General features: G+C 39.3%; 1 protein-coding gene and 1 non-coding gene across 2 annotated transcripts in view; one reads left to right on the top strand and one right to left on the bottom strand.

Moving 5' to 3' along the window:
* SNTB2 (syntrophin beta 2) overlaps positions 1-16,480 on the bottom strand; it is a 109,602-nt gene that overhangs the window by 52,480 nt on the left and 40,642 nt on the right. The window contains exon 2 of the mRNA XM_058708614.1: positions 9,629-9,842. Within this exon, the coding sequence (XP_058564597.1) occupies positions 9,629-9,842 (214 nt within the window). The remainder of the gene's footprint in view (positions 1-9,628; positions 9,843-16,480) is intronic.
* TRNAQ-UUG (transfer RNA glutamine (anticodon UUG)) lies at positions 15,441-15,525 on the top strand. The gene has a single exon. It is a non-coding gene; the product is annotated as a tRNA-Gln (tRNA).

Raw genomic sequence — 16,480 nt, 5'->3', positions numbered from 1 at the left:
GCCTGCCTAGGATTCTCCCTCTCTCTCTCTCTCTGCCCTTCCCCTGCTTGCGCATTCTCTCTCTCTCTCTCTGTCTCTCTCTCTCTCAAAATAAATAAAAAACATTAAAAAAAATTCTTTGTATATTTTGGATACCAGTCCTTTATCTGATAAGTATTTCACGAAAGATTTTCTCCCAATCTGTGGCTTATCTTTTCATTCTCTTAACAGTGGGTGAAAATTAGTTTTATGTGTCACCTTAACTGGGCTAAAGGATGCCCAGATACCTGGCAAAACATTATTTCTGGGTGTGTCTGTGAGGATTTTTCTGGAAGAAAGTAGCATTATCAACAGAAAATGGCCTTGGGGTGCCTGGGTAACTCAGTGGGTTAAGTGTCCAATTTCAACTTATGTCATAATCTTGTGGTTCGTAAGTTTGAGCCCTGCATCAGGCTGTCTGATGTCAGCACAGAGCCCACTTTGGAGCTTCTGTCCTTACGTTCCCTGTCCCTCCCCTGCTTGTGCTCTCTTTAAAAAAAAAAAAGGGTGACTGAGGGGTTCAGTCGGTTAAGCATCTGACTTTGGCTCAAGTCATGATCTCAGTTCATGGGTTTGAGCCCCACATCAGGCTCTGTACTGATGGCTTAAGAGCCTGGAACCTGCTTCGGATTCTGTGTCTGCCTCTCTCTCTGTCCCTCCCCCAGTCACGCCCTGTCTCTGTTTCTCAAACAAATAAAATAAAATAAAATAAAAATAAACATTAATAAATAAATATTTTTTAAAAAAGAAAGAAAATGGCCCTTGCTAACGTGAGTAAGCATCATCCAATCCAGTCAGGGCATGAAGAGAACAAAAATGTGGAAGGGTGAATTTGCTTTCTGCTTGAATTGGGACATCCATCCTCTCCTGCTCTTGCACACTTGCACTCTGGGTTCTTGGGCCTTTGGACTCGGACTGAATTACACCAATGGCTTTCCTGGTTCTTCAGCTTGTAGACACCAGATCATAGGACTGGCCTTCATAGTGCACTAAGCCAATTCCTATAATCTAGCTACCTCTCTATCCATCTAACCATCCATTCATCTAACCAACCACCCATCCATCCATCCATCTACCTATCCATCTATCCACCCATCATCTATCCTACTATTTCTGTTTTCCTGGAGACCCTATTACAAGTGTCTTTTTTCAGAGCAGAAGTTTTTAATTTTCATGAAGTTCAACTTATCAATTTTTTTGTTTTCTGTATTGTGCTCTTGGTGCTGTATCTAAGAAGTCATCAGCAAACTTTAAAGGGGATTGATTGATAGATTGATTGTAAGTAATCTCTACCCCCACTGTGGGGCTCGAACTCACGACCCCAAGATCAAGAGTCACATGCTCTACTGACTGAGCCAGCCAGGAGACTCTAAAGGGGACTTTTAAACAGCATAATCCTGGGGCACCTGGGTGGCTCAGTCAGTTGAGCATCCAACTCTTGGTTTCAGCTTAGGTCATGATCTCATATTTCATGGGTTCAAGCCCCATGTCAGGCTGTGCGCTGACTGTGTGGAGCCTACTTGGGATTCTCTCTGTCCCTCTCTCTGTCTCTGCCCCTCCCCTGCTTGCGTGCGCTCTCTCTCTCTCTCTCTCTCTCTCTCTCAAAATACATAAATAGGAGCACTGGGGTGGCTCAGTCGGTTAAGCATCTGACTTTGGCTCAGGTCATAATCTCACGGTTCATGGGTTCAAGCCCCGCATCGGGCTCTGTGCTGACATCTCGGAGCCTGGAGCCTGCTTCAGATTCTGTGTCTCCCTCTCTCTCTGCCCCTTGTCCACTCACACTCTGTCTCTCTCTCTCAAAAATAAACATTAAAAAAATTTTTTAATAATAAATAAATAAACATTAAAAATGTTTTTAATAAATAAAAAGCATAATCCTGGGGTGCCTGAGTGGCTCAGTCAGTTATGCATCTGACTCTTGGGTTTTGGCTCATGTCATGATCTCATGGTTTCGTGAGTTCAAGCCCTGCGTCAGGCTCTGTACTGGCAGTACGGAGCGTCCTTGGGATTCTCTCTCTCTCCCTCTCTGCCCCTCCCCTACTCATGCTGTCTCTGTCTCTCTCAAGTAAATAAATACACTTAAAAATAAAAATAAATAAAAATAAAGAGCATAATCCTACAAGCAAGAACAGGGAAGAGCAACTACAACAAAATTTTGGAGGCTGGCAAACAGAAAGAGGAGTGAAATGACTTAGCAGACTTAAGAAAAATGGGGAGAGTAAAATCCCAGCCAATCCATATTACAGAATACTGAAGAGGATGAACAAATTAGAGGCACCAGTTACCTCTGGGAGTGGGAGTAAAACACACAGCTAAAATGAAGAGGCTGGCTGAAAGTCTCTTCCAGCATTTCCCACACCCAGCAGCCAGTGACTGCCCCACCCTCAACCCAGCAAAAGATTCATATCCGCTCTCATCCCACTCAACTGGTAGAAGAGCCAGTGATGTCCCTAATTCAGTCCTTCTGTCAGGTTGGTTGTTCAGGGCCATTTATTTCCACCTGACTGCTTTGGCACTGTAACCAGCTTAACATCCTTTAAACACATGCTAAAAAGTTTGGTCGCAAAACCATGACGAGAAATTTCTTTCACTCCTCCTACTGACCTACTTAGTACTAAAGATAGGAATCTGTTCATCCTTCTCTAGGCACAAAATGTTCACCTTCTGAAAAAGCCTTTACACTTCATACTGTTTCTGGGACAGTCTCTCAGACTCCTTCGACACAGTCTAAACTCTGAAAATCCTGATGTCAAAGATCCTAGTTATTAATAACTGGAAGAATGGAAAATAAATCTGTTATAAAATAAAACTAAACCTGATTAAACAGGATAAGATACTAGGACCACTAGGCTGGAAAAAGATAAAAACAGACAGTACATTAGTTTATAAGGCAGGAGCACCAATTTTTCATGAAAAGAGAAATCTAAGTGGGGTTTTTTTTTTTTTTGTATTTTTTTTAAATGTTTGTTTATTTTGGGGAGAGAGAGAGAGAGAGAGAGAGCGAGCAGGGGAGGGGAGTGGCAGAGAGAAAGGGAGACACAGAATCTGAAGCAGGCTCCAGGCTCTGAGCTGTGAGCAGAGAGCCCAATGTGGGGCTCAAACCCACAAACCGCAAGTTCATGACCTGAGCCGAAGTCAGACGCTCAACTGACTGAGCCACCCAGGTGCCCCTGAAATCTAAGTGTTTCTTAAGAACAGATTGTGAAATAGAAAATTAACTTACAAGAAACCGAAAAGAGACTCCAAAACAGGACTGAGGATTCTAGGATGCAGAAGACTTTGTCTTTGGAAAAGGAGCCCCAGAACTGATAAAGGAGACAAAGTATTTCAGAAAGTCTACTACTGTTTTAAAAGAAAAACTCGAATGAAAACTCTGCTAATAAAAATTTGAAGGCAGTCTGCCAGTAATTGTTCAGCCTACAGGAGAGAGGAGGAGACAGCTACAGTGTGAAAAGTTTTGGCTTCTAATCAAACCACTGAGGATTTCCTGAGAAATGCAAGTACATTTTGATCAGATGAATCAAATCAATGTTTAGGTACACCGGAACATAGGATTCTGTAAGTCTAGCCTGCCTATTTCTTCTTTTAGTAAAGTCTTGGAGATAACATGTTTTATTCAGTAACAATCATATTGTTTTATAGGTCATAAAGCCAAAATTTAGCTTTTACGTGGAAAATAGCCAATGTGAAGATGACCAAGACTTTGTGAACCAACTCAAGGTTAAAGATTTATATTTCTGAAAAGTAGCATTTTAAAAAAAATGTTTGTTGGGGCGCCTGGGTGGCTCAGTCGGTTAAGCGTCCGACTTCGGCTCAGGTCATGATCTCACGGTCCATGGGTTCGAGCCCCGCATCAGGCTCTGTGACAGCTCAGAGCCTGGAGCCTGCTTCAGATTCTGTGTCTCCCTCTCTCTCTGACCCTCCCCGCATTCATGCCCTGTCTCTCTCTGTCTCAAAAATAAATAAAACATTAAAAAATTAAAAAAAAAATGTTTGTTTATTTTATTTTTCAGAGAGAAAGAGCAAGCACAAGTGAGGGAGGGGCAGAAAAGAGGAAGACAGAGACTCCCAAGCAGGCTCCACACTGCCAGCACAGAGCCCCACACGGGGCTTGAACTCAAGAACTGTGACCTGAACCAAAACCCAGAGTTGGATGCTCAACTGATTGAGCCACCCAGGTTCCCTGAAGAGCAGCATTTGAGAACATCTTGTCCTTGCTGAACTCCGTACTGCCCACAATGCCGTTTGAGAAAGAATGGGCTCGTGTTCTCTCTGGACTTAATCATTATTTATTTAGCTTTCACTTCCCACAGTGAACTGCCTAAAACTATCAGAAACAGCATCTAGTGAGGTCTTGAGAACAAACTTCCTCCTCCTTATTTACTCATTCTGATGATCAGCACTTTTTTCAGCTCTAGATGTTGAAACTAAATCAAGGTAGTAAAACAGAAAAAAAGGATGTTTCCCCTCTCGTGTCAAATAAACTTTATGTCAAAATGAAAGATGATCCAAAAAGAGATTCCACTACCTACCACCAGAATAGTTAATATTAAAAAGACTGACTCTACCAATGTTGGTGAGGATGTGGAACAACAAAACTGCTCATATACTGCTGGTGTTAATACAGTATTAATTTACTGATTAAATAATACAGTTAATAATTTGTTAATACAGTATTAATTTACTGATAATAGTATTCATTTAAATGGCACAATCACTTTGGGAAAAAAGTCTAGCAGTTCTTAGAAAACTAAACCTGTTTCTTTTAAAGATTTTATTTTTAATAATCTCTACACCCAGTGTGACACTTGAACCTATAACCCCAAAATCAAGAGTCGTATGCTCTACCATCTGAGCCAGCCAGGCACCCCCAAAACTAAACTCTTAGACCCTGCAATTCCACACCTAGGAATTTACCCAAGAAAAATGAAAATATACATCTATAAAGGGGTGTACAAAAATATTCATAGTAACTCTATTAATATTAATTAATATTAACTCTGAACTGGAATTAACTGCTAAACTCTAACTTTATTAACATTAACTCCCATCAATGGGAAAATAGACAACGAAACTGTGATATATTCACATAACACCATATCATTCAGCAATAAAGGATAAAAAATTTTTGATATATGCAACAAGATAAATGAATCTCAAAACTTTAGGCTGAGTAAAATAATTCTACCACAAGAGTACATATAATTACATTTATACAAAGTTTTAGAATAGTTAAAACTGGGGCGCCTGGGTGGCTCAGTCGGTTAAGCGGCCGACTTCGGCTCAGGTCATGATCTCGCCGTCCGTGAGTTCGAGCCCCGCATCGGGCTCTGTGCTGACAGCTCAGAGCCTGGAGCCTGCTTCAGATTCTGTGTCTCCCTCTCTCTGACCCTCCCCTGTTCATACTCTGTCTCTTCCTGTCTCAAAAATAAATAAAACGTTAAAAAAAAATTAAAAGAAAAAAAACCTGATCTATACTAGAAAGTCAGAACAGTGGTAACCTTCAAAGGTGGGAGAAAGAATTGACTGAGAAGGGGCACAAGAAGACTTTCCAGGGTGATGGCGATGTTCTTTATCCTGATATGCTTGGGTTACAAAACTATATCCACTTGTCAAAGTTTATGATTTGTGCCTTTTATTATATGTAAATATTTCCTCAAAAGGAAAAAAAAACTACAGTGAATCACCCAACTACTTATTTATATGCATGCTTAAGTATTTAGGAGGGAAATATATTATCTGCAATTCACTTTGAAGTGTATCCAAAAAAAAGTAAGAGGGAGTAATGGATGGATAGATGGGTCAATCTGTGCTAAAGCAAGTATAGTAAAATGTTCATGGAGAATCTAGGTGGTGGGAAAATGAATGTTGACTATAGAATTCTTCTGACCTTGCTACATGCTGGAAGATTTTCCACAATAAAATGGTAGTAAAAAAAAAAAAAAAATGATGGGAAACCACATGCCTACCAAGGGCTTAAAAGCCATATTAAGTATTTTCCACATTAGGAACATTCAGGCCTATTTCTTGCTCTGAGTTTTACAAGAGACTGTGTTGAAGATTAAAGTTTTCAAACAGAAATATGGTCAGTTATATAAAACTGCAACTTGATAAATGTTTTGCTCACAGATGTCCTAACGAGACCTGTTTTTACTGTTACCACAATGGACTATTTTTTAACATGGCTTTAAATGTTGCAGCTATGTTACTTGTCATGACATTTTCCTGTGACAGAGCTAAGATAAACTTAAGGATCAAAGAGCTTCAGGTGATTTTATAGATATTATCTTATTTATCCTTGAAGTAGTTCTAAAAGACTCTAGTTGAGCAAGCATTATTATGTCAATTTTACAGACAGAGAAAACAGGACAGGGGAATTAAGGGATGTATTTAAGGTCCTAAGGACATGGCCCCTATAATAACAGTATACTGAAAGCTTACTATGTCAATTTTACAATCATTCTCTTATTTAATCTGCACATAAGCTTTCATTTTATATAGGAGGAAACCAAGGTTTACAGAAAACAAATAGCTTGGCTAAAGTTACAAAGCCCATCATCCTAACTTCTATCTAATTAGTTAATGGGTTCTGAACACTTAGCAGTTCTGACTGCTAAGACATACAAGATAGATGTTCACATTCTTGTGGACATAACTGAAGTTATGCATAATCTTGCCAGGTACTTGTAATTCTACTTCTTCTCTTTTTGTCTAGTCAGCACACTGAAATGAAAGTAAGAGTGATATAGAAATAACTTTGAATCTCTTCCAATTTATTTATTTTTTTTAATTTTTTTTTCAACGTTTTTTATTTATTTTTGGGACAGAGAGAGACAGAGCATGAACGGGGGAGGGGCAGAGAGAGAGGGAGACACAGAATCGGAAACAGGCTCCAGGCTCCAAGCCATCAGCCCAGAGCCCGACGCGGGGCTCGAACTCACGGACCGCGAGATCGTGACCTGGCTGAAGTCGGACGCTCAACCGACTGCGCCACCCAGGTGCCCCTCTTCCAATTTATATTTTATAAAAAGCAAACTATCTACAAATTTTAGTACTTCAAGTAATATGAGAAACAAATTACTTTGCAGCATTAAGACTGAGAATCTGCAATCGCCTGAATCTTTTAAGACCTTTCCTTGTATTTTATAACACGGTTCAGAAGACTGACACATCTTACTGAAGAGCAAGGTGTAATACAATTCTTGTATCCCAAACTGCCCTCTCCAATTGGTTCTGAAGGCCTATTTCAAACCTGATCATGCACCCAGTGTCTTTAGCATTTACCATTTATGCTACAGAGAATGCAGCCCCAAGTTTTAATGAGCTCTAAAAGATGTCTAGGTAGAAGATAAAGTAGCACAACCTTCAATAATACAGCCAAGTCACATCACCTTCCTCCTTCTTTTTCTCCCCACTCCCGACACCCCAGAGTTCTACAGAAACTTTATAATACTTTATCTTTTTCTCTAATATCCAGCTATATCAGCAGCACTAAGGGTGCTGTAGACTGAATGCTTGTGCCCCCCCCCCACATTCATATGTTAATACCCTAACCCTCAATGTGATAATATTAGGACATGGGGCCTTTGGGAGGTGATAAGTTCATGACAGCAGAGACTTCACGAATGGGATATGTGTTCTTATAAGAGAGACTCCAGAGAGCTCTCTAGACTCTTCCGCTGTGTGAGGACATAGCAGGAAGATAGCCACCTATGAATCAGGAAGCTGGCCCTCACCAGACACTGAATCTGCCAGCGCCTTATCTTAGATTCCTATCCTGTCCCAGAAATGTGAAAAATAAATTTCTGTTGTTTATAAGCCATTCAGTCTATGGTATTTTGTTACAGCAGCCAAAACAGACTAAGACAACAAATGTCTATTCTCATTCTCAGAAACGATTTACAATGAAGAGACTTAGCCTGAAAACTTTGGTCAGCCCGACAACCAGTTGATAAATTTAGTTGCTGTTTGCTCTTTATCACATTGTTTCTCTATTCTAGTTCCTTCTTTGTGGTCCCTACTAATTTTTTTAGGTCCATGATTAACCAAAGGCTCTATATAAGTATATCTCATTTGAAGAAAAAAATTAATTTTGGCTTAAGAGGCAGAAGTGATTCTTTACAAATTAAATTCTTACTTTATGAAAAAAATAGAGCATTTCATTAAAGACTAACGTTTACTGTATTTCGATATGATTTAACATGCACACAATCTTTCAAAAATAAACGTATATGTAACTCGAGACAATTTCTATAATATCTTGAACTTTTAAAAGAAAGCAAACTGAGCCTGGGTGGCTCAGTCGGCTAAGCAGCTGCCTTCGGCTCAGGTCATGATTTCACAGTTTGTGGGTTCAAGCTCCACATCAGGCCTCTCTGCTGTCTGTGCAGAGTCTGCTTAGGATCCTCTGTCCCCCTTTCTCTCTGTCCCTCCCCCCCTTCTCTCTCTCTTTCTCTCAAAAATAAATAAATTTAAAAAGAAAAAAAAAAGAAAAAAGAAATTATCCAATCCAGAGGTGCCAGGGTGGCTCAGTCCGTTAAGCGTCCAACCTCAGCTCAGGTCATGATCTCACAGTTTGTGAGTTCGAGCCCATATGGGGCTCTCTGCCATCAGTGTGGAACAGAGCTTGCTTCAGATCCTCTGTTCCCCTCCTCTCTCTACCACTCCTCTGCTCTCTCTCTCTCTCAAAAAATAAATAAATTAACACTGATACTGAATCAGTAATTACATTGGTTGCTTTAAAATTAGATTGGGGGCACTGACTGGCTTGGGCAGTGAAGCATGTAACTCTCGGTCTTGGGGCTGTGTGAGCCCCACATTTGGTGTGGAGATTACCTGAAAATAAAATCTTAAAAAAAAATTATTCAATCCAGCTCTCTCTTTTTACAAATAAGGAAACTCAAAGGGCGCCTGGGTGGCTCAGTCGGTTGGGTATCCAACTTCAGCTCACGTCATGATCTCACAGTTCGGTTCATGAGTTCAAGCCCCACATCAGGCTCTGTGCTGTCAACAGAGCCAGCTTTGCATCCTCTGTCTCCCTCTCTCTCTGTCCCTCCCTCACTTGCACTCTCTCTCTCAAAAATAAACAAACTTAAAAAAAAATAATATGGAAACTCAAGAGACATTAACTTGCCAGGATCACATTGCTAGTTGATGCAGCCATACCTATGATCAAATCTCTGACTCTATACACTAGCCACAATATAAGGAGTTTCCATCTAAGGGGACATTTAAAAAAATTTAACAAGATTTTTTAAAATTACAGAGTAATTTCATAGTGAGAGAAGTACTAACACTCCAGAAAATATAAAATGAAGAGCAGAAGCCCTTCCTCTCCTACCTTCTAATCCTATTTCACTCCCTGGTAGTAACCACCATTAAATTTCCTGCCTGTTTTTCCAAAATATTTCTATATAAGTACATGTACATATGTGTGTGAAGTAATTTAAATATGGAACTCCAAAGATTATTCACTCATCTCAGGCTGATGTTTTCCTCCGTATAATATAGTCAACAGTCATATTATTAAAAATATACATAAGTTATATTGCAACATGTCCTTAAGTTTATAAAGCTGTAAATGATGTTCTTCTTAGGTACAGCTCACCTGTTTTCCAGATCCGGCATGCTTAGGTTTCTAGCAGCAAAGCACATTTTGAGAGGGATGACCTTCCTGTCCTTGGTGCTGTTCTGGTGTTTTGGAGAACCAGAGTCCTCACTGCCACTAAAGCTTGGTGACTGAGGAGATGCACCTTCCCACGGTAGATCTGATACTAATGATGGCTTCTTGATATATGGTGTTACTTCTCGGATGAACTTGACTATGAACAAAAATCAAAGAAGAAGGTTACTGTTTTTGCTTCCTATGAAAAAATGACAACTGAAATACACACATACACATAATATCTGCCAGGAAGTGAAAAAAATACACTAAGTTAAACAGCTAGCACACAGAATCTTAGGATTGGAGGGTATTTTGAGGCCACATAATCCAAATGAAATACCACTACTATGTTCTAAAAAGTTTAACTTTTGAGCTTTTGCATGTATTGTTCCTTCTGCTTAGGACTCCTCTCTTTCTGTCTGTCTGGTCAACTCTACTCCAAAGTCACCTCCTCGGCAACCTTTCCTGTCAACTCTCTGCGGGGTATTACCATTACACCTCTATAACAACCTCTTGGCACCCTGGGTTGTAATCCTTGCTAATACTTCCGTTTGCTTGCTGGGTCTGAGTTCCCTAAGGGCGGAATTATGATTTATTCTGTCTTAATATCCAACACCTAGAGCAGTGTGTGCTCAATATATGTTTGAATAAATGAGTAAAGAAATAAATGAACAATTAAATACTTGAATTATTTCCATAGTTAACCAGTCACAAATGAATCTTCTGGTGATAGATTCCGTACCTCCTGAGACAGTGCTACCTAGCTTTAGACAACTCAACATTTACAAACTTCTTGAAACTTCCACCATTGGTTTGCCTACCCACTGAAGCCATACAGAAAAAAACTTAATCTTGGGGCGCCTGGGTGGCTCAGTTGGTTGAGCGTCTGACTTCGGCTCAGGTCATGATCTCGCGGTCTGTTTGATTCCCGCGTCGGGTTCTGTGCTGACAGCTCGGAGCCTGGAGCCTGTTTCAGATTCTGTGTCTCCCTCTCTCTCTTCCCCTCCCCCGCTCATGCTCCATCTCTCTCTCTCTTTCTGTCAAAAATAAACATTTAAAAAAATTTTTTTTAAAAAGAAAACAACTTAATCTCTTCCACATGAGGATCCTTCAATTATCTAAAGACTGAGATTATTTTTCTCTCTCTTCTCCCAACTAAGCTAAGTATCTCTAGTTCAATTCAATTCAACACAATGAATAGCTTTAGCTACCTACCATGTGTCAGTAATTAGGCTAGCCACTAAAAATACAGTAACAAATGAAGCAAGAACCCTGCCCTCACAGAATGCCCCATCTAGTAAGGGAGACAGCTATGTAAACATCATTACAGATTTGAAAACAAGTACAAACAAGTACAAAAATAAAGCGTATTCAAGATAAGGTATTTTGATTAATGGTAGCCCCAAATTAAAACACAGCTTTAGTAGATGGAAAACTTTTTTCTTTTTAAGTTCATTTTTAGGACTCATAAAATACTTCTTTTACCTCAGTCATGACTGGCGACTGCTGTCATTTGAGGCATAGGGTTCTTGTTTCAAAAACCAGATAAACCGCAGTTTATTAAAATTTCAAATCGCATTAAAAATGTAAATAGTTGAATGCAGACGCATCAGTTATCATTACCTCTGCTATCACGATCTATCAGTATTCTACTTCCCTCTCAAATTCTAATGTGGTAGGTCATCAGAGTAGTATCATGGGAATCGAAAAACTAGAAAGATGATCATTATCAATGTTTATCAATATCATAATAGTCAGTATTAATATTCTACAGCATTAGAAGCTTTACAAGCCTAAGAAACTAATAACAAATAGATTACTAAATCTAAAAAATAATTTCAGATGTTTCTAAAAACATGCTTAACAGTATTTAAAATATTTTTTCTTTTGAACTAATATACACACACAAAACAAAATTCAAAAAGTATAAAAAATTTTATAGTAAAAAGTCTAGATTTCTAGCAGCCCAGTTCCTATCCCTTGAGGCAACCATATGCTCTTTGAGGGATATGCTAGATATGCTAAGCGTATGTAAAAATAAACACACACACGTGTACATTACTTCACATAATGGTAGTGTATAATAACTACTGTTCTGCACCTTGCTTTTTTCATTTAATAATATTGGTAAGTCTTTTATAAGTCCATTCTACAGTTCATTCTACAGCATGCTTTGGACTCAGATGGACCTGGATCAAATACCAACTGTGTTTTCCAACTCAGTTACTAGACTTCACTTGACTGTTCTAAGGTCCTCACCTATAAAATGGAAGCAACACTAAACAAGTAAAAACTTCAGGCATATACTAAAAATTCAATAAATAATACATGCCTTTCTTTTCCTTCTCTAAATTGAACAGTTAGAAAAGTTAAAAAATTTTAACAGCCATCAGTAGAAAAATGAAATTATTTTCTTGTAAATTATTAAACAAGATGTGCTGAAATTAAGCATAATCCTAGAAAATGTAACAATGTTAATGCCAGCATGTAGATACAGTTTATGGGTGTTTCTGTATGTGTGTGGGTGCTTTCTATGCACAGTTGTAGTATGTGCATTTCCAGGTGGAGAAGCTAAAAGCTAGCTGCCTCGGGTCACCAAGGAGATTTTTTCATCCTAGAAAAATGAGCAGAGGTGCAGCCAGTATATCCCTTGAGTGGCTGACTCAGGCATTTCAGTACATTTTTTAGTTTTATGCTTTCAAGAAAGAATTAGATCACAAGAACTTTAGCAGAAATTCCTAAGTTTCCAGTCACTGCCAATGGTAGAGATTTGTTTTCTGAACATTTAAGACAGTATAACCACTATTGGGCTACCAATGAAAGGAAATTATAGGCATTCTAAATGACTACTCTTGAATATTATAGTGGCTGGAAAAGGACCCTTCACGATATACTCAGAAGTTTATTCAGTAATACAGTCAATAACTGAACTGATGACTGCACGTATGTTTAAACTGACATACGTAAAGAGCCTATTTCATGGCCTTATGAAAGAGCAGTAGTTTCACTTGAGTTGATGACAATGATGTCCATATCCCAATCTAACTGGTCATCCATAATGGGTAAAGAACTGTTTCTTTTCTTTCTTTTTTTTTTTTAAGTTTATTTATTTACTTAGTAGGGGGAGGGGTAGAAAGAGAGGGGGAAAGAAAGAGAATCCCAAGCATTAACAGCACGGAGCCTGACGCACGGCTTGATCTTACCGACTGTGAGACCATGACCTGAGCCAAAATCAAGAGTTGGACACTTAACAGACAGAGCCAACCATGTACCCCTAGACATCTGTTTCTAATTTACCTGAGATTTGGGAAAGGTGGGGAGTTAACAGTGTTCTGTTTTAGTCTTATTAGACCTCTCCAGTTACCACAGTACTTTAAAATGGACACCTGGCTAGATAAGTAGACTCTACTACACCCCTTCATGGCAGTCAGGTCGACTCAGAACTCAATATATTTCACAATTATCTCATTTTGCCTGATAGCTGAAAATCATCCTCAAAATGTTTAATTAAACACTATTTGTAGTGTTTTAGGTGTTTAGATGTTTATCACACTTACTGAAAATGAAAGAGGCTTCCCTGCACCCTAAGAGCATCATTATAACCCTTTTGTCATTAGAGTGACAAAAACATATACATGTACTGTATATGTCTCTGGAGAGATGTCTGGAAGGATTTTCATCAAAATACCAACAGTGCTTATATATAGGTGTAAGACTGCCTTCTTTTTATAATATAGTGCTATATATTTGACATTCTCATGAATCCATATAATTTAGAAAACTTAAGAAATGAAGATAATTTATTCTGAAACCTTGCTCAAACTTTAAACATGGAACCACCTTAAATTAAAATCTTGATGAGCTTCAAAAACTATAATGCATTGGATGGGATCCAAGATGCAACTGATTCTTACTGAATTCCATGCTCAGGTTTATAGGAGGCCCATGTATTTTAATGAGGTACTCTGCTTTCCTGCTTTGGGGCATTAGGCAACATCGGATTTTGAGCTGAATGCCATTTTATGATTTTTTTTCATAATGCAGACATAACTTACCGCTGTAAACACCAGTGTTCTAGTAAATCAATCACCTTCTCCTCCAAACACCTTTTCTTCCAAACATCTCTCATACCGTAATTATCTTCCTCTTTATCTCTAACACTTATCGTTTTCTTACCTAACCTGGTGACCTTTACTATGAGTTTAAGTGAAACCAATGAATCAGACAATGCGGGCAGAATGGTGCCATTATTTTCCTAGATGGCCACCAGAAACATTAGGGAGGAATTATTTACTTTCAGTAAAAAGTCTTTTACATTCTCAACTTGCTGGTGTCTTTCAGCTCAAGTATCCTGTCATCTGGGGTTTGAGTAGACTGCACAATCTAGGGATTGGCACTAAAAACCCTAAACATATTCAGAATGATTATGGTTCCACTATACCTTTCTATTTTAAAGCAACATTGCATATTCACTAATTCACTGCACTCCTGGTATATGCCAGGAACTGTTTTAGCAACTTAGAATAATAAATCCATGAACAACACATACAAAAAAAAAAAAAGGATAAATGTAATTAATAAGTAGAATACTAGTTGGTGATAAAAAGTAATGAACTATTGATACACTGAGCAACTTAGATGAATCGCAAAGATATTATGCTGAGTAAAAGAAGCCAGTGTTGAAAGGTTACATTCTAATGATCCCATTATTGAAAAGACAAAAATATGTGACTAAGAACAGATGAGTGGTTGCCAGGGTTAGGAATGGGAAAGATGTGATTCATTTTTTGGAGGATGGAACTGTTCTGTATTATGACTGTGGTGGTCATTATAATTTATACGTGTGTTAAAACTCAGAACTGTATACCATAAGAGGGGGAAAAAGGGCAGTTGTACTGCATGATAATTAAAAGATAAGAAAAAGAAGTAAATTATATAGTATGTTTTAAGATGTTAGGTGTTACGGAAAAAAAAACAGTAAGAGAAGGCAGATCAGGAATGCTGCAAGGGGGGTCCATTTGCAATTTTATTTTATTTTTTTCAATTTGCAATTTTAAATAAGGTGATTAGGAAGACATTTGAACGAAGACTTAAAGGAGGTGGGGGAGTTAGTTATGCAGATATCTGGGAGAAGCATTTCATAGGGAGAACAGTGTCAAAGCAGTAAGGAAAGTCAGTGTGACTAGTACAGGGTAATCGAGGGAGAAAGAGTAGAAAGTGGGGTCACAGAGACAGTGGGAGTGGGAGGCAGATCATGTAGTGACTTTTAGGTTCACTGTAAGCACTTTTGGCTTTTATTCTGAAATGGTAATACATAAGGAGTTTTGAAGCAAAGGAGTGACATGATTTAACTTGTATTTTAATCGTTCTCACTAGTATACTGAAAATAGAATGAAAGAGGAAAAAGGCAAAAGGAGGAAGATCAATTATTAGTGACAGATTACCGAGGCACCTGAGTGGCTCACCCAGTTAAGCACTGACTTGATATCGGTTCAGGTTGTGATCTTGCGGCCATGAGATTGAGCCCCGCAACAGGCTTGTGCTGGGTGTGGAGCCTGCTTGAGATTCACTCTCTTTCTTTCTCTGACCCTCTCCCCTACTCACACTCTCTCTCTCAAAATAAATGAAAGAAAGGAAGGAAGGAAGGAAGGAAGGAAGGAAGGAAGGAAGGAAGGAAGGAAGGAAGTTAGGAAGGAAGGAAGGAAGGAAGGAAGGAAGGAAGGAAGGAAGGAAGGAAGGAAGGAAGGAATGGGGCGCCTGGGTGGCTCAGTTGGTTGAGCATCCGACTTTGGCTCAGGTCATGATCTCGTGGTCCGTGGGTTCGAGCCCCACCTCAGGCTCTGTGCTGACAGCTTGGAGCCTAGGGCCTGCTTCAGATTCTATGTCTCTCTCTCAAAAATAAATAAACATTTAAAAAAAAAAAAGTGAGGGGCGCCTGGGTGGCTCGGTCGGTTGGGCGTCCGACTTCGGCTCAGGTCATGATCTCACGGTCCGTGGGTTCGAGCCCCGCGTCAGGCTCTGTGCTGACCACTCAGAGCCTGGAGCCTGTTTCAGATTCTGTGTCTCCCTCTCTCTCTGCCCCTCCCCTGTTCATGCTCTGTCTCTCTCTGTCTCAAAAATAAATAAACCTTAAAAAAAAAAAAATTTAAAAAAAAAAAGTGAAAGATTATGGTAGGGGGACCCAGGGGACAGGAATGAATGTGGTGAGAAATGGTGAGATTCTCTACTAAAGGTAGACCTATTTACATATCCTGACAGGATGGGGCAGGAGTGGTGGGGGGGGTGGTGAGAAAAAGGGAGAAATGGAGAATAATTTTAAGATTTTTGCCCTAAACAACTGGAAGGACAGAGTTGCGTTCAGCAGGTTTAGGAAGAAAGATTAGTGAGTTGATACCTGTATTAAACAACCAAATCTAACTAGCAGCCAGATACATGAGTCTGCAGTTCAGGAGACAGGTGTAAACCCGAGCTATAAATTTGGGGACAACTGGCATATGGCTGATACTTTAAGCCATAAACCTGGAAAAGATTACAGTATAAGTCAGGGTCCCAGCAGCAAATGAATGAATGGCACAGGATTTAATAAAGAGACAATGTATAAAGTTGTGGGCAAGAGTTCAGGGAAACACAAGGGAAAACAGAGTGTGATATCCTGTTTACATACCTAGGCCTAAAGGAACCAGGACAGGAAGTGGTTACCAGACCCAGGGGAGTACTGTAGGGGGCTGACTAGTGACCTTCAGTCAATTCAGCTAGATTGGGAGCCAAGGGGATAAATGCTCCAATTTCACTTTC

Source organism: Neofelis nebulosa, chromosome 17 (genome assembly GCF_028018385.1).
Source record: "Neofelis nebulosa isolate mNeoNeb1 chromosome 17, mNeoNeb1.pri, whole genome shotgun sequence".
In the NCBI taxonomy this organism is placed as follows: domain Eukaryota; kingdom Metazoa; phylum Chordata; class Mammalia; order Carnivora; family Felidae; genus Neofelis; species Neofelis nebulosa.
The sequence above is the reverse complement of the archived record's forward strand: the minus strand, read 5'-3'. Positions and strand labels throughout refer to the sequence as shown.